Below are 26,080 nucleotides of genomic sequence, written 5' to 3' on the forward strand. Positions count from 1 at the left end.
CATGGCAAAACTGACCAATCAGTTTATAAAAACCAGACTAAGAACATTCGACTGACAACAACTATTCACTTGACTCTGATGATGACTTCCGCTCAGGTTGTCGAAACGTCAGTCACCACTACCGACAACAGTCCTTCTCAGGACTACACTCATCCGAACGATCAAACTACACTATTACAACAGTGTGTTAACGTCTGTTATGGCTCTGAGCGGTGTTGAAGTATTATGTCGTTATATTCTTCGTGCATATTTAAAAAAAGTATGTTAGTGTTTTTCACAATACTGCAATCTGATTGGCTAAGCTACTTATCATCTCTTTTGTGATTGGCGATGATTAAAGTGAGCAGGACATGCTGCGACCTACATCTATCTTCATGAGCCTGTCTTGTAGCCTGCGAGCAAGCCCTCATCATTAGAGAGTTTTAGAAATGTTCACCGCAAATGTCAAACCGCGGCCAGCAGTTTGTGGTTTGAAGTTTCGAGACTTTCAGCTTTATAGATCGTTGACGGCTTTCACCGAAAAAAAAAAAAATCAACATGTGCGCCGTCATCTTGAATTACACGAAGGATAGGGGTCTTTCATTTTAAGCACAAAATGTAGCTAAAAGATTGGTTTCCTTGCACCCCAAACTGATTGGCTATAAAGAAAAGACTTCACCTCACATATATTTATAGGACATGCGCGAGAACTTTCGAACAGGAAGACAAAAAGCGTTGAGAGAGTTCAAGTACCTGAAATTGCCTTGCCCGAAGTTCAAACGCGGACAGCAAACGGCAAACATGAACGCTGGAGTCTGGTTACGTGATTCCTAGACGTTTGCGGTTGCACGTATTTAGAAACAAACGTGGATCTTAAACTCCCTGTATTAGTCGGCAAGAGGTCTGGAGCTGACAGCAAAGGATCTGGCAATTGTAATTAGTCCCAGATCCCTTGCTAACCTCCTCCCAACTGCTTTTAAATTTTCCCACGGGCGGAGAAACTCCCAGGCTACATGACGTTACGGTCTTTTATGGTTACAGCTTTGAGTTTGGAGGCTGAATGGGTCTTCGGAAAAAAGGCACCAAGATTCCCTTTGCTTTCCACACTACAACGGTAGCAGTCATCTCATTATAACATTAAAATGTCAAAACATCAATTATTTATTAAAAACGGCCCAGGACAGCTGAATGTAATAATTTTTTTTCCTCTTTTAAATCCGACTGACCTGGTCATTTGAAGTCATTATTTACAATATTATAATCTCATGTTTCTAACATAATTCTCATAAATTGTCCTATCTCTTCTTGTACTCTACTTACGACAGAAATAAAGAAACTTTCAGTTAACAGAATGTCGTGGAGCTTACAGATAGGATTGGTCGTTTTTTCACAACATCGTGAACTAAAACCCTTTCACTCTCAAACTTACAATTCTCTGAACCATGTTCCATACTTTTACTACAATTTTGGTTCTGAGAATTTCGAGTTTCATCAAACCATATACCCTGGATGTTTTTCCATTTTCTCGTCGCTTTGTATCGTGAAAATGTATCAGTATTGTAGGGAGTTATTCTCTTTTGGTCACAAAGGGTCAAGGGAACACGAAATTTTGTGTCACTTCTAGCCAAATCTGACACTATACCTGCATTAGTTTATAAGTACCGTTTGCGCCCTTCATAATTGAGAGTCGTAAACGAAAAAAAAAACTAACCACAGCAACCAATTGTAAAATTTTTCTCATGTGCCAATAAATTCTAGCGTCAACAAATTGGAAAAGACGCGGGAAAACGCTGGTGACCAAGCGAGATTGTGATTGGTTGAAAAGTGGCGCGAGTTTTCTGGATCAGTCACAGAGCGCGGTGATAGCCTTTGCAATACCAGATTCCTATGGGCATTCAAAGGAAAATTGCATCTTGGAGGAGAAGACTGGACTATAGAACAGAACACAAACTTAAAAACTTAGGGGACAATTTTTCAAAATGTATATACTGTGATTTAGCTCCTGAAGTGACCAATCTGTGTTAGTGAGTGTCTTGTACAATAAAGCCTGAGGCTCAACGGTTATCGTGATACGACTTAAGATTTAAAAAAGATGATTCAAAGTTTGTCTACCTTAAATGTTACAGCTATTACCGCGCTACCACAGTCACCCCTGAAAGTTTTTGACGTCTTTTTTTTTGTTTAAGTTTACACTTTTTTGAAAATATTCGAATATTTAGTATTCGAAAAGTATTAGTTGGAAATTCAAAATAAAAAATAGACTGGTAAGCGACGTAAAAACTTTTCCCTCTCTTTTGCCTCATTGAGGCGAAGTATTTAGTACTAAAAATCGCGCGGTTTTGACGCCAACGAGGCATTCACATCAAGCGAAATCTGTCTAACATCTGGAAAGATCTCAAAAAGCAAAGGTAAAAGCAAACAGAGAAATAATAATAATGAACAAAAACTCAACCGTGAGGTGTTAACTTTCTGGTGGCAACGGAAGCGCGATTATCTCTATTAAGGACAAGTGAAATTTAATTTTTAAGACCAGAATGATATGAACATATTGCATGTGGCGTCGGTCAGTTAACACTGACGCACGAGTTACAGAGCTGGGCCGCGCTGATACAGTCATCGTGGCAGAATGCTCCGCATTTTCTGCAAACCTCCATCGCTTTCAGACGGCAAGAACAACTCTTAAGCAGCATCGATCTGTTAAAGTTCTTAGCGGACACCGTAGTCGACGTAAAGCCACCTCTTGTAGCAGTGCCCGAAGCAGAGCCTCGTCGTGTTAGATCCTCCCGGTTGGCTGCCACCTGTTGACGCATGGCAGCACGGGATGGAGGTCTCGGTTTTATGAGGGAGGCGGGAGCACGGAGCTCTACAGCATCGTGGGATAGAATCGACGGAGTAGAAATGGAAGCTGCTGACGTTTCTCGAGACAACGCGCTGTCAGTTGAAGCCTCACTACAAGGCGTCTTTATTGTCCGTTTTTTCGCGTACACCGTACTAGCAGTAAGCATGGACGGTGGAGCGCAAGTTCTTACAGCTTTAAGAGCTTCTGTGGCAACCGCCACAGTGACCATTTTGTAAATTGGTATGGACCGCGGTCGAGACGTACGTGCGTTCGCACGGAGCTGTTTAGCGGCTTCGGATCTCCTTGACTCGGTGACTCGTTTAGGAAGACAATGCGCCGGTAGTTTTTGTACAGGTACTGTCAGCGGTTGTATCATACCACTTGCCACCCTTGGTGATTTGAGTTGTGACCTACCCAGGGTGGGATCCTTGTGGTTTGCAGTCATGGTGCTTCTTGGTGACGAGGCTGGCGCCGGGGAGAGTGGGGCTGTGAAGTAGGAATCCGTAGGGTCTTGGGATAAAGAATTGTCTGGAATGTTCCTGTGCGGAAAATAAGGGAAAGTTTAAGGGAAAGTTAAAGAGTGGTACAGTCATTCCTCTCTTTGACGGTCGCCTTTCGATACAAACACAAAAAAAAATCAAAAGCAAGGTAACATACCTTTTTCCCCAGACAGGCTCGAAGAACTTGGCCTGCAAAGCAAAAATTTCACGCGGGTGTGAAAAGACATTATAAAGTCAACCACTTTGCAGCAAAGGTAACTGTTAACAATTAAGAATAAAAAAAACCTTTGCGCCACACAAATAATTGATCATCACACACTACGTTCTGCATCACCTTCCAAGGATCCAATTTTGCCAGTCTCTCTTCCTCCTGTTTCATCCTCTGTTGCATATCAGTCATAAAGTCACCTGGGGGGCAGAAGGTATCAATCCATGAAACATAAACTAGAAGTTGTTAGTAAAAAAACGCGATCTTGCTGACTGTCCCACATGATAGATTGGAGTATTAACAGTGTTCCCCGTGTTGGCTACTTGTTCCTGAATCACTAGCTACTTTAAAATTAATAAGACAAAACAATTTATGACCAGTCTGGATGGTATTGGAGTAAATGCTTTCATAATTCCCAGATTACTTCAAATAATAAATTGAAAATTGCTCTATTAAGTTATGCCTCTTACCATCCTGAAGCCTGTCTTTCCAAGAATGACATGCACTTGCAAAGAACTCATTTGTGAATGCAGTGTGTGATGGTCTGAAAATAAAAAAGAACAGTTTGTTGATCTACTGCGGCTCATAAAAACATTTAGTTAGAAATAAGGAAATTCCTTTTAAGATCTGTACGGCCTAGCGCATGCAATTTCAAAATAAACCATAGTAAAAGCTGACCTGTGTTGGGCAGATGAATAAAGGGGGTAAGTTTTTGAATAAACTTTGGTGCTGCATCGGTGGGAGTGTATAGCAGGGTAATTTAGTATTATCAACTGAGTTGATAATGTAAATTGGCCTTTGTTAAGTGTTTCAAAGCTGATGTTTTGAGCTTCAGCCCTTAGTCATTGCTTTGACTAAGGGCTGATGTTTGAAACAAAACCTTTGAAACTCTTTACATTGGCCAATTTACATTATCAACTCAGTTGATAATTCTAAATTATCCTGTGTAGGGAAGGATGGGTAGACGTAAAAAAGAGAAAGAGAAAGAGTTGTACTGCCCCCTGCCAGCTCTCCATTCATTTATCATGACCTAGATCCAAATATTCCCTTGTCTGGTTCTCCTCTATCTAACTGAGACATGAAAATGACTCAAAGTTTTGATCAATATTGTTTCTTTGCATCAGCAACAGATGCCAAGCACAAACCTTAAAGCTCCATCATGGCCTATTGCCCGGTCAACTTTTGGTAGTAGAGTCACTAACTTGTACTGATACCATTGTGGCAACATATTAAATGTTCGCTGGTTGATGAGAGACTGCAAAAAGATTACGTAAAATTAATTTTTCAACACAATATATCTTCTCCTTACTATGTGCCATAAAATTCTAATGATGTTAGTTTAAAGAATTTGGTATCAGATCAAGTAATAATTCCCTTATCTATATTTTCCTTCATTCTCATCTCTTGTCTGCTTGATATTGTATGGACATCGTTGGGGAAATTCTTTCTTGGTCATTAAGAGAAGTGAAAGGGTTAACAAAATATTGAAAAGTCATGTTCCTTTGCAGGACTGTGACAAAAATGATGACCAAAGGACATTACTTACACGAAGGGGAATACTAGTGAGAATCGAGTCTGGAGACTGTATGTCTACGCGTCCTTCCTTAGTTCTCTTTAACTGTGCAGCTGAAAAATTAAACAGAATACATTAAGTATCCTGCAATCCTTGAATACTGCTGATATGCTCAGGACTTTCACAATTTTGTAAGGAGCTTTCAGAATGGTGGACAACACTGATAAAAGAGTTGTTACAGTATCTGTTCACTACCTCTATACACAGCACACTGTTGAGTTCAACCTGAGATACTCAGGAAATAAGTGCAATATTTCTTAGGTTCAAAGGTCACATTCCAAAGTTGAGACTGGTAAATTTGGATTCAAAATGTCTGTTACGAGAACAACTGATCACAGCATACAGAGAGCTCATAAATTTGGCATTGAACTTTACTGCATGTTTTGGTAATAACATGTTGGATCTTAAAGCTGGGACTGATCAGCAAAATGACTAAATGCGTGAACACTTTTCACTTCCAAGATCAAAACATTAATACTCAACACTGTCTCCCATACATTTCTCTTCATTTTTGCTTTGAGAATTTCTTGCTGAATCAATCAATATCCTTTAATCAATATTTTTCTTTCCTCTCATCACCCTTCTCCTTAAAAATGTAATGATAAAGTAAGGTAAGATTCCCTTAGTAAGTCTTGGGAGTTAAAGAGTCAACTATTTACTGTATTCTCTGAATATACTCAAAACATGTAACCATAATTGGTAACAAGCATTAGTCTGATAACACTCACCAACACTCATTTTCTTGTATCTTCTTGGCTAAAATAGGATTCAATCCATAAGTGCAATCAGAAACAAAAAATTTATACCAGCAATTCTACCATAGGAATGTACCACAGTTCAATTAAAACTTTCTAGCACTGTTGTAAAGTTTTCAAAACCTTTTAATTTACTCTTTACACCCTACCATCAATATAGTTATTCTCTATACTGTTCTCTAAACATTTCCTTACGTGCTGATGAGGAGAATTTGTGTAACAATCAAGAACTTCTTCCGATGGTGATCAGTTTCTTTTCTCATAACCTTAGTGTTTCATTCAGGGTGATATTGCAATGAGTCAAAAAGTTAAGGCTTGACAGTTGAATTTCAGCTAAAGAACTTCACTTTATTTGTCTCAGGGACATAACCAAAATATTGCAAGCTGAGTAAGTGAAAAAAACATTGAAAGGTATCCAAAGCACCCATAACTCTACCATGAGAATTCAATCAAGTACCAAGTAGAAGCTAGCTAACACCACAGGATACCAACCTTGGATGATGTCCATAGGTCAGAAAATTTCTCCAATTTTTCTTGAGCTTCCAGACCATCAACTGAACTTGGAACCCTGGGAAAGCTGTGGCTTGCGATGGCATTGGCTGTAACAGATGCACTAGATGGAGGTATGAGTTTGGATGAGGGTGGAATGAGAACGGATGGAGCCTTCACCTGCTGAGTAAATAATAATACTATTGTGATGCATACTCATCCCTGCTTACATTGGAAATTAATTCCCAATTGCAGCAACTGCTCATGACAGGATTGTCTTCTAATTTCAAAGCTGCTGCTTTTCTTTTCAAGTGGTGGCAATGAATCTAATTGGGCATTCACAATTCACTCAATATGTTTCATCTTATGACATAATTTAGTTTTATTAACTGAGTTGATAATGCAAATTGACCACTGTAAACATTTTTCAAAGCTGATGTGTATACTATTAACCTCCAGTCAGAGAGAGAATCTTACAATGTCATTTCGTTTACTTCCAGGCTATATTTCAACTACCGTTTATCAAATCAAGCATAGCATTAGTAGCAAACAAAGCTTACTTTTCCATTCCCACTCCTTCCATTACTTCCTGATCCACTTTCAATGGTACCTACTTTGAGATTTTTCAACACCATCTTTGGCACTGGCCTTGTACTACTCAACCTTGGTCTTTTGTTTGATGACTGACTGCGAGGTCCAGGTTTTGGACCCCGTTTTTTTTGTAGTCGTCCATCTTTTGTAAGTGCTGCCTTTGGTTTGGTCTCCCTAGGGGACAGATTGGGTGGCGGTGGTTTCAGCTGTGGCATTACAATGTCATTTGTTCCCATAGGTAACTTAACTTTTCCGTTGTTGAGATGAGATCCATTCACACTCTCCTTATCAAGGAACATGCTAAATTCTGCATCGTCAGTCATATCCATAAGGTCAGAATCAGAGTCTTGTGCTGTGATATAGCAAATAAAATAAATATGAAACCAAAAATCTTTCATTCGCTAAGGATATAAAAGCTTCACTCTTGACCCCTTCACTCCTAAGATCACATTGGCAATTCTCCTTACTGACAACCATACAATTCTTATCAAGCTACTAAGTAGAATTTGGTACTGGATCAAATAATAATCCCCTAATTGACAATTGCTTTTTCAATTCTCACCACTTGTTCCCTTGATATTGTATTGATATTGTAAGAGGAAATTCTGTCTTGGTCATTAATGGGAGTTAAAGATTAACTAAACTAAGAGACATAGTGAAATGCAACTCACCAGAATTTTCTCCTGAAGTTTCAACCCTGTTTGGCTTTAATGAAAAAAACAAACAGTTTCAGTATTGAACAGATAAATCACAATGTGGTTGAGTCTTAAGTTTAACTCTTATCATATTGTTACTACTGGACCAGTATAATTAAACAGATAGCAAAGTTTCATGAAAGGAAAAAGACAAAAACTCTTTCAACTGCTAGGTTTGAAATCATAGACATTAGAATCGTTATTTTTCATACTCTATGTTTCTTGAAAATCTTAATAATTTGAGCTTGAACTGCTTTTGCATATTATTGAAACCAGTTTATTTTTCCCAAGGAAACGGGAAAATTCAGGATTCCACTTGGGTTCAATTCCCAATTCAATGTAAGAATTTCAGCTTACATATCAGTAAAATGCTCATCTTGGCAAATCACTATTGTTCAAGTAAATCTGGTTGCAAAGCCATTAGCACTTACATTGAGTCGGTAACAACTCATTCGTCCTTCGACTTTAATAAATAGATCATTTGGCCCACGAGAGTGATGGTGAAGCATAGCGTTAAGACACGCTAAGGGCGCTGTCCCACGGCTGTCAAGTAATAATAGGATTATAGGAAGTATATGTCATCATAGGGCAAAGAGTTCACTCAAAAGTCACATGCAATAGTTTTCATTATGAATTCAAAGAGGTTTGGTAGAGACAAGGGAAGAGGGGAAGGAACTGCAATGATGATGGTGATGATACTTGGCTGACAACACTCCACTAAGAGTGAATGTTTACCCTTGCAAGATTCAATTCATGGTCAATAATTATTATCACTCTAAATCTCATTTCCTTCTATGGTATTATGGTGTATTCTCTCTATCACGCAGCATTCATTGCAAAAGACAACAAAAATTTAAAAATGTGCATGAACTCAAAACTATTGAAAAACAAATAAATAAATAAATAACAAAGGAAATAATTGAAACAAAATAATATACAAACCAAACAGAGCAATATCAAAATACAGCCTCCCTGGCTAATAGCCCACGAAAATTTGATATTTAAGGAATTCAATTCCGAAGAACTTGGAGATGGTCCAAGATCCCAAAGTTGGTATATTCCTTCCCATTCCCCCTCTAAATTGATTCACGAATACTTGTACAATCATCTTCGTAGCAAAAAATCGAACCAAAAAAAGTCGGCCAATTTTGAATAGGTAATAAAATGCTCAAAAGTCCTGCTAAAATAAAGAAAAAACTCAATCTTCCTACCAATCTATGTTATACTGTACATTAAAAAGTAAAGGTCGCCAGCATCCATAAAGCGCAACTTTATTCGAAATACCTCAGCTTTGTTTCGATTGTTCAAAATCATTTTACAGTTGGTGAGTTTGTACTATACTGGGGTCAAATATTACACAGGCCTTATAAAAACGTCATGATCTCGAAAAAGGGACCTCTTCACCAACAAAATCAATGAACTGCCACTAATCTTCAAGTCTGTCAATCACAAACTGGCGAAGAACGCATCGCTGTTACTTACCTCAAATCGCGCAAACCCTCTTCCTTAATGACCTTGAGGATGTCTTTATGTGTAAGCGGCTCGGTAGACCTCTCTAGCACCTACAAGTAAAATTAACACTCTTCAATTAATGATGTAACTGCTTAGAAAAAATCGTAGAGCTCCGAGTCAGCTGACATTGCATTCATTGTGTCACCATTGCAGTTTACCTGTTTGGCGGCTTCAGCCCATGTTATACCTTTCTTTCTCTTCGTTTCGCCCTTCTCCGTACTCATTTCCCGAAAGAACCGTTAGCGTTCGATAATACCGTAAGAATCCGATCGTTTTCAAGTTGGAAATTGTCAGGCATGGGCAAGATTTGAAGTCTAATGCCGAATCAATCAGACGATCAAACCGCCATTTTGCACTAGACGAACGAACACAACGGATCACGTGACAATTTTACAGGAAGTTTTTAAAACTGACCGCGCCACCACGCCTTTGTGAGAGTCACTTTCGCTAAAGAGCTTGGGTCGAGGCATGTTGTTGTTCACAAAAAAACATTCGGGCGTAATCTGGACAAAGTTTGCGCTAAATTATATGGGCATAAGTTGCGATCGAGCTCTTTCGCTAAAGAGCTTGGATCGAGGCATGTTGTTTTCGCAAAAAAATTTTTTGACATAAACTAGCCAAAGTTTGCGCTATATTCTACGGGCATAAGCTGCGAACGAGCTCCTGTCTCTCTCAATAACAACTGATAATTTTCGCGGAGAACAGAAATGTTCATAAGATCGGACCGGCGGTTGCATCTCTCAGACACTCCGCTTCAATGCCGATGTTTTACCTTGCTATCCAAACCAATTAAAGGAGAATGTTGCAACTCCTTATTTGCAATAACTTAATGGGCTCCTCAAGACCTTAGCTATAAGCTGGATCGGTGCCATGCCAGGCGCAGATACTGGTATTGAAGATTTCGTGCACTGTTCGTGTCTTACGGTACATCCGGCCAGCAAACTTACCCAAGTTGATTACGCGCAGAAGCTGTATTAGTTATACGAACTTGAGCGAACTGAAGTGGAAATAAACCATAGGGTCATTTAGCTCTCTATTTTGTGGATTTTCAGGTAATCTGAGTTCTATTTTTTTGTCTAATTTATGATTTTCAAACATCCCTATTATTTTTGTGCACTTGAATGCTTTTGGCTTTCAATTTTGGGCCCGAAATATCGTCATCGTTCGGGATAATTTCAATCCAGGCTGATATATCTTAAAAACTCACGGAATTATACGAAGAGATTACACTTCGTACATATCATTGTAATAGCGTAATCGGGTTTAGGCTAAACTGGCGAACCTAGGGCAAGTTATACCCGATGATCACCCAGTAACGAAATGATGTTGTTGTTATTGCGATCTTGTACTTATTTGATTGCTTTGTGAATTACAAACGCAGCTATCAAAGCAGTCCAGAAGTTGAATTAAATTTATATTTCTTTTCAAATGTGAGATATACCAAGAGAACTTGGGCCTACAGCACTGATTTATCTTTTAATAGGGCATACAGTGCCATGTTTGCAAAGAAGCTTCTTGGAAACCTTGACCCTTTCACCCCCAAAGTGTCTGGCTTCTAATTTCTCCTTAAAGTATCACCCTTGAATCAAATATAAAGGTCATGAGAATAATGGAATGATCGCTAATTTAAGAAGCTTTTGGTTGTCAAAAAAATCCTTCATTTCAGTATCCTAGAGAATATGCAGTTCAGAGAATATGAAATTCAATGTTAATGTTAGGGTATAAAGAGTTGTTGTTGAAACTCAAGAAGTTTGTCTGACATACACATATTGGCATCTTCCCTCAGTTATGGCACCTCCTCAACTTCGTGGCTTTGTGCAGAAAAACCTCCAAAGAGCTATTTTGAGGTCCATTGGGCTGGGCATTATTGCTGGCTGCATATGGAAGTTTGGCTATGCTGATCCAAAGAGGAGAAAGTATGAAGAATTCTACAAGAACTATGATGCAGAGAAGGTTGCTGAACAGATGTGGGTCGAGGAACAAGCTCGTCAAGCACAAGCACAGTAGGTAAGTCTTCTTAAGGAGATAATAAACAGAAAGAAACCAATATATAACTGTTGGAAGAGTACTGGCTTTGCACTGCTGTGGCTAAGGTTTGATTCCTAGATCAGGTTTCAAACATGATTTGAGTTTGTTGATGGTTCTTCCATTTTGCGCTATGTGTCTTTATGGGGGTTTTCTGGTATTAACACACCCTTGGCAATAAAAAAAATATCCTGATTTCATTTTGATATGGAAACAGTAAATAATGAGAAATACTTTTTGGATGTATAGTGCTACTAGGAAATTTGATTATTTATCCTTACTAAGCTGGCTTCTCAATTCAGATTACACATCTATTACATTTTCTGATGACAACCAAGCTTTTAGCTAGATGGCCATTCAGCTGTCTTGAAGATGGCCACTTTTTAAGAGAAATAAATAAATAAACAAATAAATAAAAGCAGATCTTGTTGAGTTGTAGTCAGCAATTTCATGATAGTTTGGAAAAAAAACCATTGGATTCTATAGCGATTGTGAAAAACTTCACATACCATCTCACAGTCATATAATTCTACTTTTGTACCTGTGGTTCTTTGATAGGCAAATGTTGGTCACTATTTTTCCATTTATCTGTGTTAAGAGCATGATATTTGGTATGGAATCAATTTCATGGAAAGGAATGTCATGTAGTGAGAAGCATTCTTACTGAAGAGTGCTTATTGGTGGCTACATGACATATAAGTTGTGAAAGCAGCACATTCATTAATTGTATCTTTGTTTCCTTCTAGATTTCTTCCAACACTCAACACATTGATGAAAGCTGCATCTCTGTAATTTTTTTTTCTTAAATTCCACTTGTTTGTGTCAATATTTCTTCCTGTGAAAGCAAGTCTTTTAAGCAGGATTGTTATTGCTTTAACTATTACAGTTGTAAAGACATAAAATTTATTTTGTGCAAACTCATTTGAATTCATTTCTGGTAGTTTAATCGGGCTGTCTTTCATGATCAACTAAAATAAAGCTGTATAATTTTCTTGCTTTTTGAACTGTTAACTTGTGTGATAAAAAGTTGTTGTAATGGCTCATGGTTATATCCAACCATACATGTATTATGCTTGGGTCTGATTTTGGGCTCATGCTCAAAACATCAGGTTTAGAAACTCTCGACAATAGCCAGTCTAAATTATAAACACAGTTAATATCGCCATTAAATTATCATATAATACTCCCTACCAATGAAGCACCACAGTTTCTTTTAGACTCAATATCTGTGCTGCAATTCTCTTCAAAACCAGTGGAAAAATTATTTTACATTGATACAAATACAATATTTTTACTGAACCCTCTTTTTTTTTCATGGTGGGTCTAAGCAAGTAATGAAGAAAGATATTTTGTGTCTTCTCTCAAACATGGAACAGAGGAAAAATTCTGAGTCCCCTTTAGGAATCAAAACCTAGACTTGTGAATTTGGGATTAAGAAGGAGACTCTGTCATGAGCTTAGTCTACAGAACAGTCATGAGTTTGGCAACCAAGTGCTCAGTATTTTTTGGTGAAAATAATAGCTGCCATCTTTGATTTTACAGCAGCAGAAGACTGAGGAGAGAAAGAAATTTGTAGCAGAGGGATGAGGGACAGTCAAAAGAAAGGAGGGGGGGGGGTTCTTAGCTCACTACCCTGTCCTCCTAACTCTAAGTCAAATATGTCCAGCCAGATATACAATGGTGAGCTTGTAACTCTAGCTTGTTCAAATGAGACACCTGCTCTCTGCAGGTTTTAGTGAGCTATGCTCTGTCTTGATCCCATCAAAAGCAATCCAACCTTGACAATTCAAACTCTGAGGAAAGAAAGGAATTTGTACCAAGGGGTTGAGGGACAGTTAAAAGAATAGAGAGGCAGGGGGGAGGCTAGCTTGTAATGCTAGCTTGCCCAAGTAAGACACCTGCTCTGCAGGCTATAATGAGCCATGCTGTAATGTCTTGATCCCACCAAAAGTAACCCAACCTTGACAATCCAAACTCCATAGCTGCAAAACACATTTTATAATGCAAAAGCATGGATTAAGAATTGGTTTTATAATTCTGTAGAAACACATTTTTTAAAACTAAGTTTAATGCAAATTTAGAATAGCAGAGAAAGAAATCTTTTATTACTTCATAAGCTATTTAAAGGAGTTTAGTTCCTGCCTGTTGGTGATACATGTGCACTATAGTTGATTCTTTCAGCATAGTGCAATTTTGCTTGTGCTTGATGAGCTTGTTCCTCGACCCACATCTGTTCAGCAACTTTCTCTGCATCATAGTTCTTGTAGAATTCTTCATACTTTCTCCTCTTTGGATCAAGTGCAATTATAGATCCTCATATTTCCAAAAAATGATAACAAGAAAATGCTGGCATGCTCTAAATATCATTAAAATTGAAGACGTGAACTATGGGTGCCACTTGGAACCAAATAAAATTTCTTGTCAGGGAACAAGATTCCCAAGATGTTTAAGACAAAGTGTGTGATCATGACGACCATCTAATCATGTCTGGATTAGCATATGTCCAAATGTGTTTTCTGCTATTTTTAGAATTCAAATAAAGAATATCAGGGAAGAGGCCAGATGTGAGTGCAAGTTGAAGCAAAATTACTTCGATTTTCCAACATTTTCATTATTTTAGCTCATGCTGGTTGAGAAGAGTCAAGGGATATTGATGACTGCTTCACTGTGTAATCTTTAGCTTTTATTCCCATAGATGATTGGATTATGGAAAGGAGAAGGAGCTACAAGTGTCCTTAATTTTATCAAGTTATCAGGAATCTTACCAAACTCAATCAAAATCTGACATGGATTTTATTTTGTAGTCCTTTAATAATCACTCTACAGCAAGCTTTAAGTGAGGCAAATCAAAATATGTATGGGCAAGTATTGTGCTTATTACAAAATTTAAATTGTTAACCCTTTAACTCCCATGAGTGACCAAGACAGAATTTCTCCTCACGTTATAAATACAATATCAAGCAGACAAGTGATGAGAATAAAGAAAAATATCAATTAGTGGATTATAAGCTGATCCGATACTAAATTCTCCACTCTAACATCACAAGAACTGTATGGCAGACAGTAAGGAGAATCACTATTGAGATCTTGGGAGTTAAAGGGTTAAGAGTTACTGTACTATTGCTAACTACAAAAAATCATACCTTGAATATATTATTGGATAATTATTATTACATTCTGTCTTGCTCACCATCCACACTTTGTGATATTTAATTAACATTAAATAATGTGTTTCTGGAAGAATCTCCCCCCCCCCCTCAATGCTGCCACTGATATAGAAAATTCTCTTATGCCATGAACAGAAATGTTACCTGTAGCATTGTTAAAATATAAAAGTCTATGATAACATACATGATTCCAGCATGTTTCTTACAGTAAGTATCTTATAACATTGCATGTCTCCTTTCAATAACTAAACAAATAGCTTAAATATAGTAAAAGCTTATCAATAAACAAAGTTAGATAAACTGTTAACAGGTAAATCTTTCAAGACTTGAAAGTCTGTATAGCATAATACTTAACTTGGCCACCTAATAAAACATGAAATATTTTGAGGATTACAATTCCAGTAAAACTCTTATTAAAGAAACAAGTTTTTGAACCACGACTGTCCAAAAGTTACACCAATAATTCTCCCATCTAGCTTTTTAAAAATTTTGTTGTGAACATGTAAGGAGAATGTTAAATATTTTTTTTCTAAGTAGTGTTATACCATGATGCTACCTACAATTGAAATGATTTTCTGTAATCATCAATATTTGCTGGATTATGTATTACATTAGAGAAGAGAACTTAATTGTTAGTGTTAATTGTGAGTGACTGAGACAGAATTTCTCCTTACATTATAAATACAATATCAAGCAGACAAGTGATGAGAATAAAGAAAAATATCAATTAGTGGATTATAAGCTGATCCCATACCAAATTCTCCACACTAACATCACAAGAACTGTATGGCAGACAGTAAGGAGAATCACTATTGAGATCTTGGGAGTTAAAGGGTTAAGAGTTACTGTACCATTGCTAACTACAAAAAAACATACCATTAACATACATAACCAGTAACACAAGTTAATGGTTCCAATATTGAATTTCTTAATAACTCTTAAACCCCTAAAAGTGACATGCATCTAATTTCTCCTTACAGTATTGCTGCTAAATTAAACATTAAGGTCATGAAAATAAAGGAAATGGCTGCCAATGAAAGCTCTTGATTGTTACAAAGATTCTTCAGTAAAACTTGAATTTACTCGGAAAAGATATTATTTTTTAGGCACTTCAACTTTTAATTCTTTACCTATAAAAACTAGGCAGATTAGTGGTAGCTTATTATTTAGGAAGTCTGTAGATGAATATTTTGTATAGTGTAGTTTACATTTGCATAAGTAACAAAAGTCATTTTTTTCCTTTTTTTATCCTTATATTTTATGTTTTTAAACAGGACCCCTTTGATAACACTAAGTACTCTTGCACTGTAGGGCTATCCTGTATAAATATTCACTTTATAATTAGTATTTTATGTCAGTACATCAGGAAATCTACACAAAACAGATTAGACAATATGCATACTGATGTATAGATGATACTGATTCTACTTTTATACTCTATGAAAGCATACAATCAAGGATAACTCAAATCATATTTCATATATGCAAAAAATCATATATGTGAAAACCGTATTAACCTGTTAAATCCCAGAGATGATTAACATGCAACTTCTCCTAATAATATCCAGACATTATCCAGCAAACAAGTGATGGGAATACTCAAACTTATCTGATAGAATTCATCTTGATCAAACACTACATTTTTTTAACTGATTTACAAGGAAATTTGTAGCAGCTAGAGGGGAGAATTAACAATCTGATATTTGGTGTTAAAGAGTTGAGAAAATATTGAACTGAGCTCACTTTTTATAAACAAAGTTAACCAAGATTTAAAACTATGAACCAACTCTAATGTCCAAAATTAGAAAATGTATACTGCTTGTACATGTATCTTACTTTCAGAGTTACTTTTTAGGTCTCCATCCATTGACAAGTCTTGATATTTTCTTGCACTGAAAAGCATTCAGCCCCAGTGCCTTAAGCTCCTCCTCAGTCAGATTGACAAGGAGGTCACCATCCACCTCATTTTCAGCAAATAATTCCACAAAATTTTCAAAACTGTAATGTCTCAAAAATTGGGACACTTCTCTTATGGACATTTGGGAGAGATCATCTGGTACAACAAACTGTTTCTCTTTCTCATTCTGCTTCCCCATTGGCTTGGCCTTTATTGAAGGTGGCTTTGGCTTGATAGCTGGTGGGATCTTTTTTACCTCTGGCTTATTCTCTTTAGGACTCTGTTGTGCTGCCTCTTTTGATTTTCGTGGAGGTTTGACAGGCTCTTTATTTGTGGTTGGTTCAACACCTTTCATGACAGGAGGAGGATAATTTTGGTAGGCATCATCATCTTCATCATCATGATTGATAGCCACTTTATCCAGATTTTTATCAAGATTCACCATTTCTGCTGAAGCCTTACCATCAGATGGTAGGACACCATTTGGCTTCAGGTCTTGGGAAAGGGTGGATTTGTCTGGCACAGGTTCGTCGATGTAAGTGTATTCATGGCTGTCATCACCAGAATCAGAGTTACTTGCTCCAGGTACCTGACTACTGGATGAAGAAGAGTCCTCTGCACTTTCACGGAGAGGAACAGGTGGGGGTGGTGATGAATCATCTGCAATATACTCATACTCCCTGATGGTGTTCCTCGATGCATAAATGTTCTGTATCTCCATGTTCTCAATCTTCAAAAGACTGACCCCATCGTGAAACAAGCGACAAATGCGGACATAATCCTTGTCATCTGACAGTGCCCCACGAGCCACATTGATTGTGACTGGAAGATCTTTGGGGCAGCTGACCACTGTTCTAACGCTACCTTCTTTAGTAGTGCAAATAATGGTAGAATCTTGATACACTTTTTCAAATGACAGCACCCCGAGTGATGTGTTAAAAACGCCCTCACTTGATCTTCGAGTGATAGAAGGTGGTTCAGTGAACTGAAAGTAGACTGGCAGCTTAAATGACGACATCATTAGCTCCTTCAGATAGTACTCCCGTCCATCAAGCAGGGACTGGAATCCAGCACTGACACTAAAAGGTAAGCGAATGGGGTTGCGCTCTTCAGTAAGGAACACGACACAGTCCTCTTTCCCTCCAATTCCATGCTCCACGCGGATCACTTCCAGTTTATCTCCAGGATTCAGGCTCACTGCTTCTTCTTCCAGATAATACCCTTGGGTCACCCTTACAAATCTCGCTGGAATTCTACTAATTTCCTCCACGGTTTCGTAAATTCCTCTGAACTCGGCGGGACGAAGCTCGACCTTTTGTGAACAGTTCAAAGGAATATGAAGCTCTCGTTTCTTTCTGTCTCGAGCTAAAACTTTCTCTGTAGTTTTCACGCAATGTAGAGTGAGGATCTGTTCGGCCCCAATGCATGAGTCTTCAGTTGGGCCATAGTAACCTTCTTGCACTTTGACAATTTGAGGCAAAGGAAAGCGATCAACAAACTCGAAGAGTCTGTATTCGATGTCACTCCAGATCAAATTTCGTAGGTGGGGATCCATCACTTTTTCTGTAGTCACTCTACTGCTAAAATAGCATTCTCACGATCGCGACTGTTTGGTCTTGAAGGGAGCGGTAAAATTTTCGGCATTCGTAATTGGATCCGTTTTGAATACTTCCTCTATGTCAGCGGTTAAATAGGGTGTGGTGTAGGTTAGTACAATGAGTTACTTTAACATATGCAATTAAAGATTGACATTAAAAAAGAAAATAAGGAAAAATTTTGTAAGCAGTGAATATAAGAAGTTCTATTTAATCTTTTTGCTCGAAGCAGCCATTGGAGCGCTTTTTTATTTTATCGGGGTACACTTAAGGACATTTGAAATGACGGGATACATCTCATCTCAGCTGATTAAACTGATTAGAGAGTGAGGACCAGGTTCCTCTCCAAAAGATAAAAATCTCACCGGGACCGCGACCCGCGCGTAGTTAAGTGAGGTCGCGCAGTAGAACCATGGACTGGCTAATGGTCCTTCTCTCGCCTTTTGTCGTGGCCTTTGTCTATCCAGTTGTAATGCTTATCATGATGTATGGCGCTGCAGTTTTTCTGCACGTTTATCGTCACAGACGGCGCGAGATTTTCGACGCATACTCAGAGAATTATTGGGACGGTGCAATGCAAACGGTTGCAGCTGTGTTCGATGCGCATGGCTCCCTTTGGCATGGTAAGAAAAACAATTTTAGTCACGGAGGTATTTCTTGCAAGTGCTTCGCGAAATTGATAAATAGTAGACAGGTTTCATGGGTGCGCGATGCACATACGCACATGTATTTTGCTGCCTCTTCTAGTTTGCGCTTTTCTTTTTTTCTTCTTTTTTGCAGATTTTCCCTAAACAGTCGTTTTAGCTATTGAACGTAAACAATTTCTATTCGTTTTAGTAATATACATCTGTAGCCTCATAAATAGGCTAGCTCGTCAACCTTAGCAATTTTACGTAGGGTGCATACGTTAAAATGTTTCTTACCGGTTGCATGGCCAAAGCTAGCTTGTGTGCGTTCTTGAAACTAGAGCCGGAAATCCTGTGATCTCTCATAGGGGTGTCACTTACAAGTTTTGCAATAGAATATTCCTTATTTTTTACCGCCCATGCTATACATGATGAATTAAATCTACTTAAAACCTAAAAGTATTTGTAATTCTACTTTTTAAGACAGCTATATTGTAAACTAAGGATGGTTAATCTCTGCATGTTTTTTTTTTTAACCATCACGTTCATTTGAGAAACAGGAAACACGAGAGGGTGCCAATGACCCAGGTCTCAAAAAAAATATTTCATAGAGGTCTCTTTCAAAATCAATTTACCTAAAACCATTTCTTGAGATTGACTCAGTGCTACAATACTTGTATGAAAACACAAATTGAGTTGTCATAAAAAGCTGTTTTCCTTTGAGTTATTTTTGTTGGTGTGATTTTAGTCAGGTTGGAGCCAAATTTTTCTCCCAGTAGCTCATGTTTTCTTGCTGGGTCATTGGGTCAGGGGCGTGCTGTGGGAGTGTTATCCTTAAACCAATGGGAGAAAAGTAAATCCTTAGAAATTTGATTCCTCATTTGCCTGAAAGCAAGGTAAAGGGCACTGAGAGAAATGAATATTCTAGAGAGGAAAGTTATGTAATATTTATGTTCCTAAACCAAATAACCTATATGTACATAAATATGAGGAAAACAAAAAAAATTAAAATTTTGACATTTCTGATTTCTGATGTTCTACTAAGAAATTATTATGAAGAGATTGACTTTTTTTAAACACTTTTACTCCCAAGATCTGATTGTTAATTCTCCTCACTAGCTGCTACACATTTCCTTGTAAATTAGTTAGGAGAATTTGGTGTAAGGTCAAGCTATAACTTATACCTGATAAGTCGGAATATTCTCATCACCTCTTTACCTGATAATGTATGGATATTATAGAGAGAAGTTACATATCAGTCAGTTATGGAGGGTAAAAAGTTGAAGCTAATTCACTGAGAGATCATTGCCAAACACAAAAAAGTCTGGGGTTTGATTCTGATTGGGGATTCTGATTGAACTCTGACTTTTTGTTCCAGGCTCATTACAAAGCTAATTTCTTTCTTTATATTTTTTTTGTCACAGTTTTCTACCTTATGAAATTTTACAAAAATTGAGGTCAATTATTGTTTTATTTCATTCAAGGTTATGACCTTGTGGGAATGGAGAAGTTACCAGACAAAGGACCAGCACTATTGATATACTATCATGGGGCCTTGCCTCTGGATATGTATTACATACTATCTAGACTACTGCTTTGCAAAAAGAGAAGGCTGAGGAATGTGGCAGCTACATTTTTGTTTCATATACCAGGTATTGTGCTGTTATGGCCTGCTAGGCTGAAATAATATTTAGTTACCAGTTGTACTGTTGATCTGGGGAGGATTGGGGAAAGTGGCATGAAAAAAGAAAATGGAAAAATCAAAACAGGTTTGAAAAGATATGTTATGGTGAATTTTATACATTCAAACTATTTCAATAGTTGTTGAGCAGGTTTGTGGATGGATGGATTTGGGCATGTAGAGAATGTTTCAAAACTTTTGTCTAACTATGACATGTTATTATCTATTGTGCAATTAAGTTTGTAAAATCAATATACTTCTTTCCTATACATCAGTAAAAACAGGACACTTCAAATCAATCTTAATGTTATAGCAAAACAGCAAAAAACTGATATGAGACTATTGATTTTTTACAATGTTGTATCACTCAGAAACATTGTCCGCACTCTCTGATGGTTACACACACATAATAATATATCAAACTAACTTGTAAATTTGAGTGAAAACAATTGATAAAATAACAAAGGAAAAAGACATTGCCCAATCATTAGCTTAATGAACAATTCCTGTGAGTGAGAGTGAAATTAAAATCTTGATTATCAAGTAAATTTGTCGTAACAGCAGATTGAGACATACATTACACTCATATGCAGTAAATGATCCCTTACAAAAATTTGAACCTTTAAACTCTTTTCTTGATAGTTACTACACCATATCCTTTAACCTTATTTATACCTAATTTTCTTGAAGGTATTCAGTTGCTTCTCGAAGTTTGTGGAGCTGTAGAAGGACGCTCCAGAGAGCAATGTGTGGAGATTCTAAAGGTTTGAATTTTGCTGATAAATGATGATTAGAAGTTAATTTGAATTTATTAATAGAAGACCAAAATTTTTTAACTCTCAGTGATAACCTAGAACCCAGGATTGAACTTGATTTAGGTGTGTCTTTGACCCTCAATAAACATCTCTAAGTTTAAGATCCAAGGTTACTCTGTGTGTTAATTTTAATTCTCCCTTCTAGCAGCTACACATTTCCTTATAAATTAGTGAAGAGAATTTGGTGTAAGATCATGATAACAACCTCTACCTGATAAGTTTGAGTATTCTTATTACCTGTTTGCTGGATAATGTATGGTTATTTTAGGGAGAAGTTACAAGTTAATCACCTGGAATAAGGGCTTTTTTGCCATGCACCCTCCTTTAAAAATATAATAGGCTGTCGTAATTACTTTTAGTTGGCATTATAAAAAAAAGGTGCACAGTCATAGTTTTAAGTTTCTTGTTGTTCACTGATGAGGGAAATTCTTTTTCTAGAATGGTGACTTATTGGCCATTTCTCCAGGAGGTGTTAGGGAAGCTTTGTTTTCTGATGAATATTACACTATGATATGGAATGGAAGGCGAGGATTTGCCAAAGTAGCTCTTGAGGCCAAAGTGGTGAGTATTTAATCACAGATTCATTCTGCTTTAGGGAAATTGAAAGGCTCTCCATTTCAGGTCTGTTTAGCACCCTGGCTGGTGTGGTTACCTGGTGGAATTTGGTATTCAGTTCATATAAGAAAAGCGGTTCAGTTTTCAAGCTGAAATTCTAGCCCTGTCACTATTTTAATGCACAATTTCACCTCAGCCACTGTTATCAATTATAAAAAGGCATAACCTTTTAAGCTCAAGGTCCTTTTAGGGGTGTAGGGATACAAGACATTTGGGTAAAAAATGGGATACTTGAGGATGAAATTAATGGGATGTGGTGTATTTAAACTAGAGATTTCAGGGTATTGAAGTGAAATTATAGGGAAACAAACCAAGGAATTAATGCAATATGGGATATTTAGGCTACACTGAGAGATTTTAGGGAAACAAAACAGTGGAATTAACATGATAAGGGATATTAAGGCTAAATATTAAAAGGATACGGGATACTCAGTTACCTCCCAATAGGGTCTCAAGTTCATCCTGGCTTCTAGGTTAGAGTCAGAAAGAAATTCATCTTAGCTAATTCAGATCATGGTTATAAGGTTAAGGGAGAATAGGAAAATGCTTCTTCTTCAGCCCCCTTCTCATACAGGACCCCCACAGTCTTACCCCTTAGAACATGAAAGGTATCCAGTCACTTCACCTCACCCCATGGTCATTTCGTCCCCAGTCGCTTCGCTTTAATCAAAAGTCAGTTTGCTCCATAATCAAAGTCACTTTGCTCCATACAAAAGTTACTTTGCTCCATGTAAAAAATTAGTGAAATATTGTAGTGAACTTTTTGTTTTGATGTTGGAGTTGGACTGATTTTGAACTTATGTCAGTTCAGATTTTTTAACTAATGCAGCTTCCAGTTGCATTCGCTTACACTTGGTAAACGAAATATCATTTCGTAACTTTTGCATCAACAACATCGGCATGGCAAAGTTACTTGGGATGGGAGGATGTGGAAAGGGGAGAGGGGGGCAGATGACTGCTCACTTCCATGTTTCTTACATTATGCAGGTTTTTCTCTGTCATTCTCTCCACAGCCCATCTATCCTGTTTATACACAGAATGTAAGAGAAGCCATCCGCTCCATTCAAATTGGACGCAGTGAGTACAAGGGATATTTATGATTTTAAGAGAAGGAAGAAAAAACTAATGTAGCTCTTTAACCCCTAAGAGTCACTGGCATCTAATATCTCTTTATAGTATTCCCCTTGAATCAAATGTGAAAGTCATGAGAACAAAGGACATTATTACTAATTTTAGAAGCTGGTTTTTGTCAAACAAATCCTTTATGTCAGCACAGTAGGAAATGTAAAGAGAACAGGTTTAAGAATAGCAATACCAGTGTTAGGGTTCAGTGGGTCCAAATATCATGCTTTTTTTGTTCCCTAAGGTAAATCATTGACTTACCACGTTTGAAACTTTTAATTAGTATCATGTTTTAATCTTGAGTAAGGTTGTACAATTACTATGAAACTCTTGCCTGATTGTTTGTTTTGATTTAGACCCACTCTGACTTGAATAGTTACCGGTATAGTTATGAAGAGCATTATAAGAATACAACATGGTTTCATCGCAAGTTAATCTTAATTTAAAGATGATAAGAGTTTTAATTGACCATCTTGCAGAATGGTTTCGAAAGTTATATGAATGGACAAAGCTACCACTTGTTCCACTGTATGGTGGTTTTCCTGTCAAGTTGAGGTATATTTCTTAAAAGCTTGTTGTAAAAAATTTTGACTTGATTCTCTGATTGGAGGAGATTAGTGACCAATTTACCCAAATTTTACAATGTCTGATCTGTCAGCTTGAAAATGGAATTAAGTTCCCAGAGTAAGCTGTAAAACTCTTTCCAAGTTGAAATTGTTTGTTCAATATTTGTGGTCTGATTTTTTGTGCTTCCTCATTAACAAGTGCTCATTGCCAAATGTTTTAGCATTTGTGACAAGGGTTACGTTGTGACTCACTACCACTGAAACTGTTTTGAAGTCTATGCTGAATATCACATGTGAGGAATGCTCTTCTTAGTAGAGGTTAGCTTTAGCTACCTTTCTAAAGGTTTAACCCTTTAGCTCCCAAGATCTCATTAGTAATTCTCCTAACTGTCTGCCATATAGTTTTTGCGATGTTAGTTTGAGGAATCTGGTATTGAATCAACTAATAATCCCCTCATTAAGATTTTTCTTTATTCTCATCACTTGTCTGCTCATTATTGTATTGATATGGTAAGGAGAAATTCTGTCTTGGTCACTCATGGGAGTTAAAGGTTTAAGTGTTGAGAAGGGGTTTTTGTAATATGAACCCACATTTACTCAACCGATTTCCCTTGAATTCTTTTTGTTCTTTGTTCTTTTTTTGATTTTAGAACCTTCATAGGAGATCCTATTTACTTTGATTCTAAATTGACCAGTGATGAATTAGCTGGGAAGGTACAGACATAACTCTTGTACTGATTCTGTGATAGTTCCTTGTATTGCTTTGTCTTAATGTGACATTTCCATTACAAAAGGTAATTTCAGTGAATTTCTCTATGGTCATTCAATCTTCAAACAACTAGGACCAATTTGTTTTACCCTTTAACTCCTAAGATTAGATTGTGAATTCTCCCTTTTGCCTCTACACTTTTCCTTATTAGTTAGTTACAATAATTTGGTGTTTAATCAAGATGACAACTTCTACATGAAAAGTTCGAGTATTCTCATTACCTGTTTTCTGAATAATGTATGCATATTAGAGGAAGAAGTTACATTGCTTATCACCTCTGGGAGTTAAGGGGCTAAAACACTTTTTCTTAGGTTCAGAAGGGAATCCAAGAACTGATACTGACCCACCAAAAGTTACCTGGTAGCATCATTACAGCACTCCAAGACAGATGGAAATTGAAAAACAGCTCTGTGAAAATTGCCAAGTAAATTAACATTTCCTTCAGGCCTCTATATGATAACAAGTAAGTGAAACAGTGAATCCTGACCAATGATGATGATTGATTGATGATTGATTGATGATTGATTGATGATGATTGATGTTGATTGGTGGAAACAAAATTAATGAATCAAATGAATTGATCGTGATTAATATTAACTTAATATTTTTGAGGTGATATTTATCTCAGAGCCAGCTACATGCTTGATTAAATATTTGTGCAACTGAAGTCAAAAGATATCTTCAGTTTGTATGTTTCATTTACCACCCCAGGTCAAGTGATAATACTCTAGAGAACTTTATCTTTCAAATTTCTACTTATTCATGTACATGTTAACACATAATTTACAAGAGATAAAGCTGGGAATTCATTTGAGACTTGGAATTGGTAAATGAAACATACAAACCAGAGGTCTATTATATTACTTCTGACAGTACAAATTATTTCTCTTAGATAGGAACAGAAAAAGAAAGGGCATATTTTGAATTATCACATAATTTGTTTTCAGTTAGAAAAGCAATTATTAGCTGGGGAATAATACTAAAATTTAATATATATTTGTATGTAACAATCTTTAAATTAATATATTATATTTTTGTACATTTCCACTCTCAAAAGTAAATAAGTGACTTCATACTTTAGTGTGCATGTACAGCATAGGGACATAGCACTCTTGAATTGCAATTATCATATTTTAATTTGAAATTTTTACTTTCATCAATTCATAATTCATTTTATAATTTATTACCTAGTTTTTTCTCCAGTTTCCAAAATATGACATCCTCAGAACAGCACGAACTCTCTGCACTTGTCTTTCAAATATAAAGTGATAAACCCCTGATGATGCTTTTTTGAAAGTGTTTTTTTTTTCCTTACTTTATCAATATTACTACAAATGAATTAAGCCTTTTTGCTACAAAATGGAAAATGTGTTTTATTTCCTTAAAATGGGAAATTGTCTCATTCCACTGGGAGATGTGAATTTTATCTTCTCATGGTGCCATCAGCACTCTAAGATAGGAAGGCATCTCCACATGGGCATGTGAAATCCTCTTTATATCTTGAAAATTATTATAATGATTTTTTTTGTTGAGTGGAGAGGAATCACTAGTTCTTAATTCTCAATATTTTTTATGTCTGTATAGCTCAACATTATTTATTAAATGATGCTTTAATAACGGTTTAAAAAAAGTTGAGATAAAAACTTTAACACATGAAAAATCCGACATCTTTAAATTTTTCTATATTTATCGAATACAAAATTAAATTGACGTAATTATAGTTTATTTCAAAATCACATACTGTATTATAGAATGCCAGATTATTGAAATTACAACTATTACCAATTATTATTATTATTGTTGTTATTGCAATGATGATGATGATCATTGTTATTATTTACAAATACACTCCCTCGACTGATTACACATCGGTTGTGCACATTGATAATTAACGTTCGCTTCTCAAGGACTGGGCGTTTGTTTGAGCCATGAGTAATGTTTGATTTCGGTCACATTCGCAAAAATACAGAAGCAAAAATCTTACATTTACAGTTCACCCTAGCTTGCTGTGCTCCTGTACTTTGATAAACCATGCTGTTTCAGCCAATAAGGGCTCGCCTT

The 26,080-nt window shown here is 36.8% G+C and overlaps 4 protein-coding genes across 5 annotated transcripts; 2 read left to right on the plus strand and 2 right to left on the minus strand.

The window, feature by feature from the left end:
* Nucleotides 1–1,122: 1,122 nt before the first annotated feature.
* Nucleotides 1,123–9,527, minus strand: LOC113685232 (polycomb group protein ASXL1). 2 transcript variants are annotated; one of them, XM_027202721.2, is made up of 13 exons: nucleotides 9,300–9,527; nucleotides 9,112–9,191; nucleotides 8,061–8,172; nucleotides 7,606–7,639; nucleotides 6,904–7,286; nucleotides 6,347–6,526; nucleotides 5,828–5,855; nucleotides 5,073–5,152; nucleotides 4,672–4,781; nucleotides 3,997–4,070; nucleotides 3,653–3,726; nucleotides 3,476–3,507; nucleotides 1,123–3,357 (listed from the first exon to the last, which is right to left on the minus strand). In XM_027202721.2, the coding sequence occupies exons 1-13, from the start codon at nucleotides 9,363–9,365 to the stop codon at nucleotides 2,544–2,546; spliced, it is 2,067 nt and encodes a 688-aa protein (XP_027058522.1). In that variant the 5' UTR covers nucleotides 9,366–9,527; the 3' UTR covers nucleotides 1,123–2,543. The 2 variants fall into 2 exon arrangements, with proteins under 2 accessions (XP_027058522.1, XP_027058531.1); XM_027202730.2 differs by having other exon boundaries at nucleotides 6,347–6,523; nucleotides 9,300–9,522.
* Nucleotides 9,528–10,125: 598 nt separating this feature from the next.
* LOC149036101 (cytochrome c oxidase subunit 6C-like) lies at nucleotides 10,126–12,157 on the plus strand. Its single transcript, XM_089190059.1, has 3 exons — nucleotides 10,126–10,193; nucleotides 10,928–11,148; nucleotides 11,913–12,157. The coding sequence occupies exon 2, from the start codon at nucleotides 10,930–10,932 to the stop codon at nucleotides 11,146–11,148; it is 219 nt and encodes a 72-aa protein (XP_089046185.1). The 5' UTR covers nucleotides 10,126–10,193; nucleotides 10,928–10,929; the 3' UTR covers nucleotides 11,913–12,157.
* A 1,783-nt stretch (nucleotides 12,158–13,940) lies between these two features.
* On the minus strand, nucleotides 13,941–17,910 carry LOC113686095 (uncharacterized). Its single transcript, XM_027203698.2, has one exon. It carries the CDS (start codon nucleotides 17,783–17,785, stop codon nucleotides 16,178–16,180), a length of 1,608 nt encoding a protein of 535 aa, XP_027059499.1. The 5' UTR covers nucleotides 17,786–17,910; the 3' UTR covers nucleotides 13,941–16,177.
* Nucleotides 17,911–18,169: 259 nt separating this feature from the next.
* Nucleotides 18,170–25,885, plus strand: LOC113684910 (DGAT1/2-independent enzyme synthesizing storage lipids). The gene is made up of 8 exons (XM_027202333.2): nucleotides 18,170–18,448; nucleotides 19,936–20,103; nucleotides 20,823–20,896; nucleotides 21,386–21,508; nucleotides 22,576–22,639; nucleotides 23,164–23,239; nucleotides 23,901–23,964; nucleotides 24,331–25,885. The coding sequence occupies exons 1-8, from the start codon at nucleotides 18,238–18,240 to the stop codon at nucleotides 24,445–24,447; spliced, it is 897 nt and encodes a 298-aa protein (XP_027058134.2). The 5' UTR covers nucleotides 18,170–18,237; the 3' UTR covers nucleotides 24,448–25,885.
* Nucleotides 25,886–26,080: the final 195 nt, after the last annotated feature.

The sequence above is a fragment of the Pocillopora damicornis genome, chromosome 12 (genome assembly GCF_964200805.1).
Source record: "Pocillopora damicornis chromosome 12, jaPocDami1.2, whole genome shotgun sequence".
Lineage (NCBI taxonomy): Eukaryota > Metazoa > Cnidaria > Anthozoa > Scleractinia > Pocilloporidae > Pocillopora > Pocillopora damicornis.

Coding starts and splice junctions, on each gene's coding strand:
- LOC113686095 (XM_027203698.2), bottom strand. CDS start 17,785: ATGGATCCCCACCTACGAAATTTGATCTGGAGTGACATCGAATACAGA.
- LOC113685232 (XM_027202721.2), bottom strand. CDS start 9,365: ATGAGTACGGAGAAGGGCGAAACGAAGAGAAAGAAAGGTATAACATGG. Junction 6,527..6,903: donor GAAGGAGTGGGAATGGAAAA/GTAAGCTTTGTT, acceptor TTATTTACTCAG/CAGGTGAAGGCTCCATCCGT. Junction 3,508..3,652: donor CAAAATTGGATCCTTGGAAG/GTGATGCAGAAC, acceptor TTTGCTTTGCAG/GCCAAGTTCTTCGAGCCTGT.
- LOC149036101 (XM_089190059.1), top strand. CDS start 10,930: ATGGCACCTCCTCAACTTCGTGGCTTTGTGCAGAAAAACCTCCAAAGA.
- LOC113684910 (XM_027202333.2), top strand. CDS start 18,238: ATGGACTGGCTAATGGTCCTTCTCTCGCCTTTTGTCGTGGCCTTTGTC. Junction 20,897..21,385: donor AATGTGTGGAGATTCTAAAG/GTTTGAATTTTG, acceptor TTCTTTTTCTAG/AATGGTGACTTATTGGCCAT. Junction 21,509..22,575: donor TAGCTCTTGAGGCCAAAGTG/GTGAGTATTTAA, acceptor TTCTCTCCACAG/CCCATCTATCCTGTTTATAC.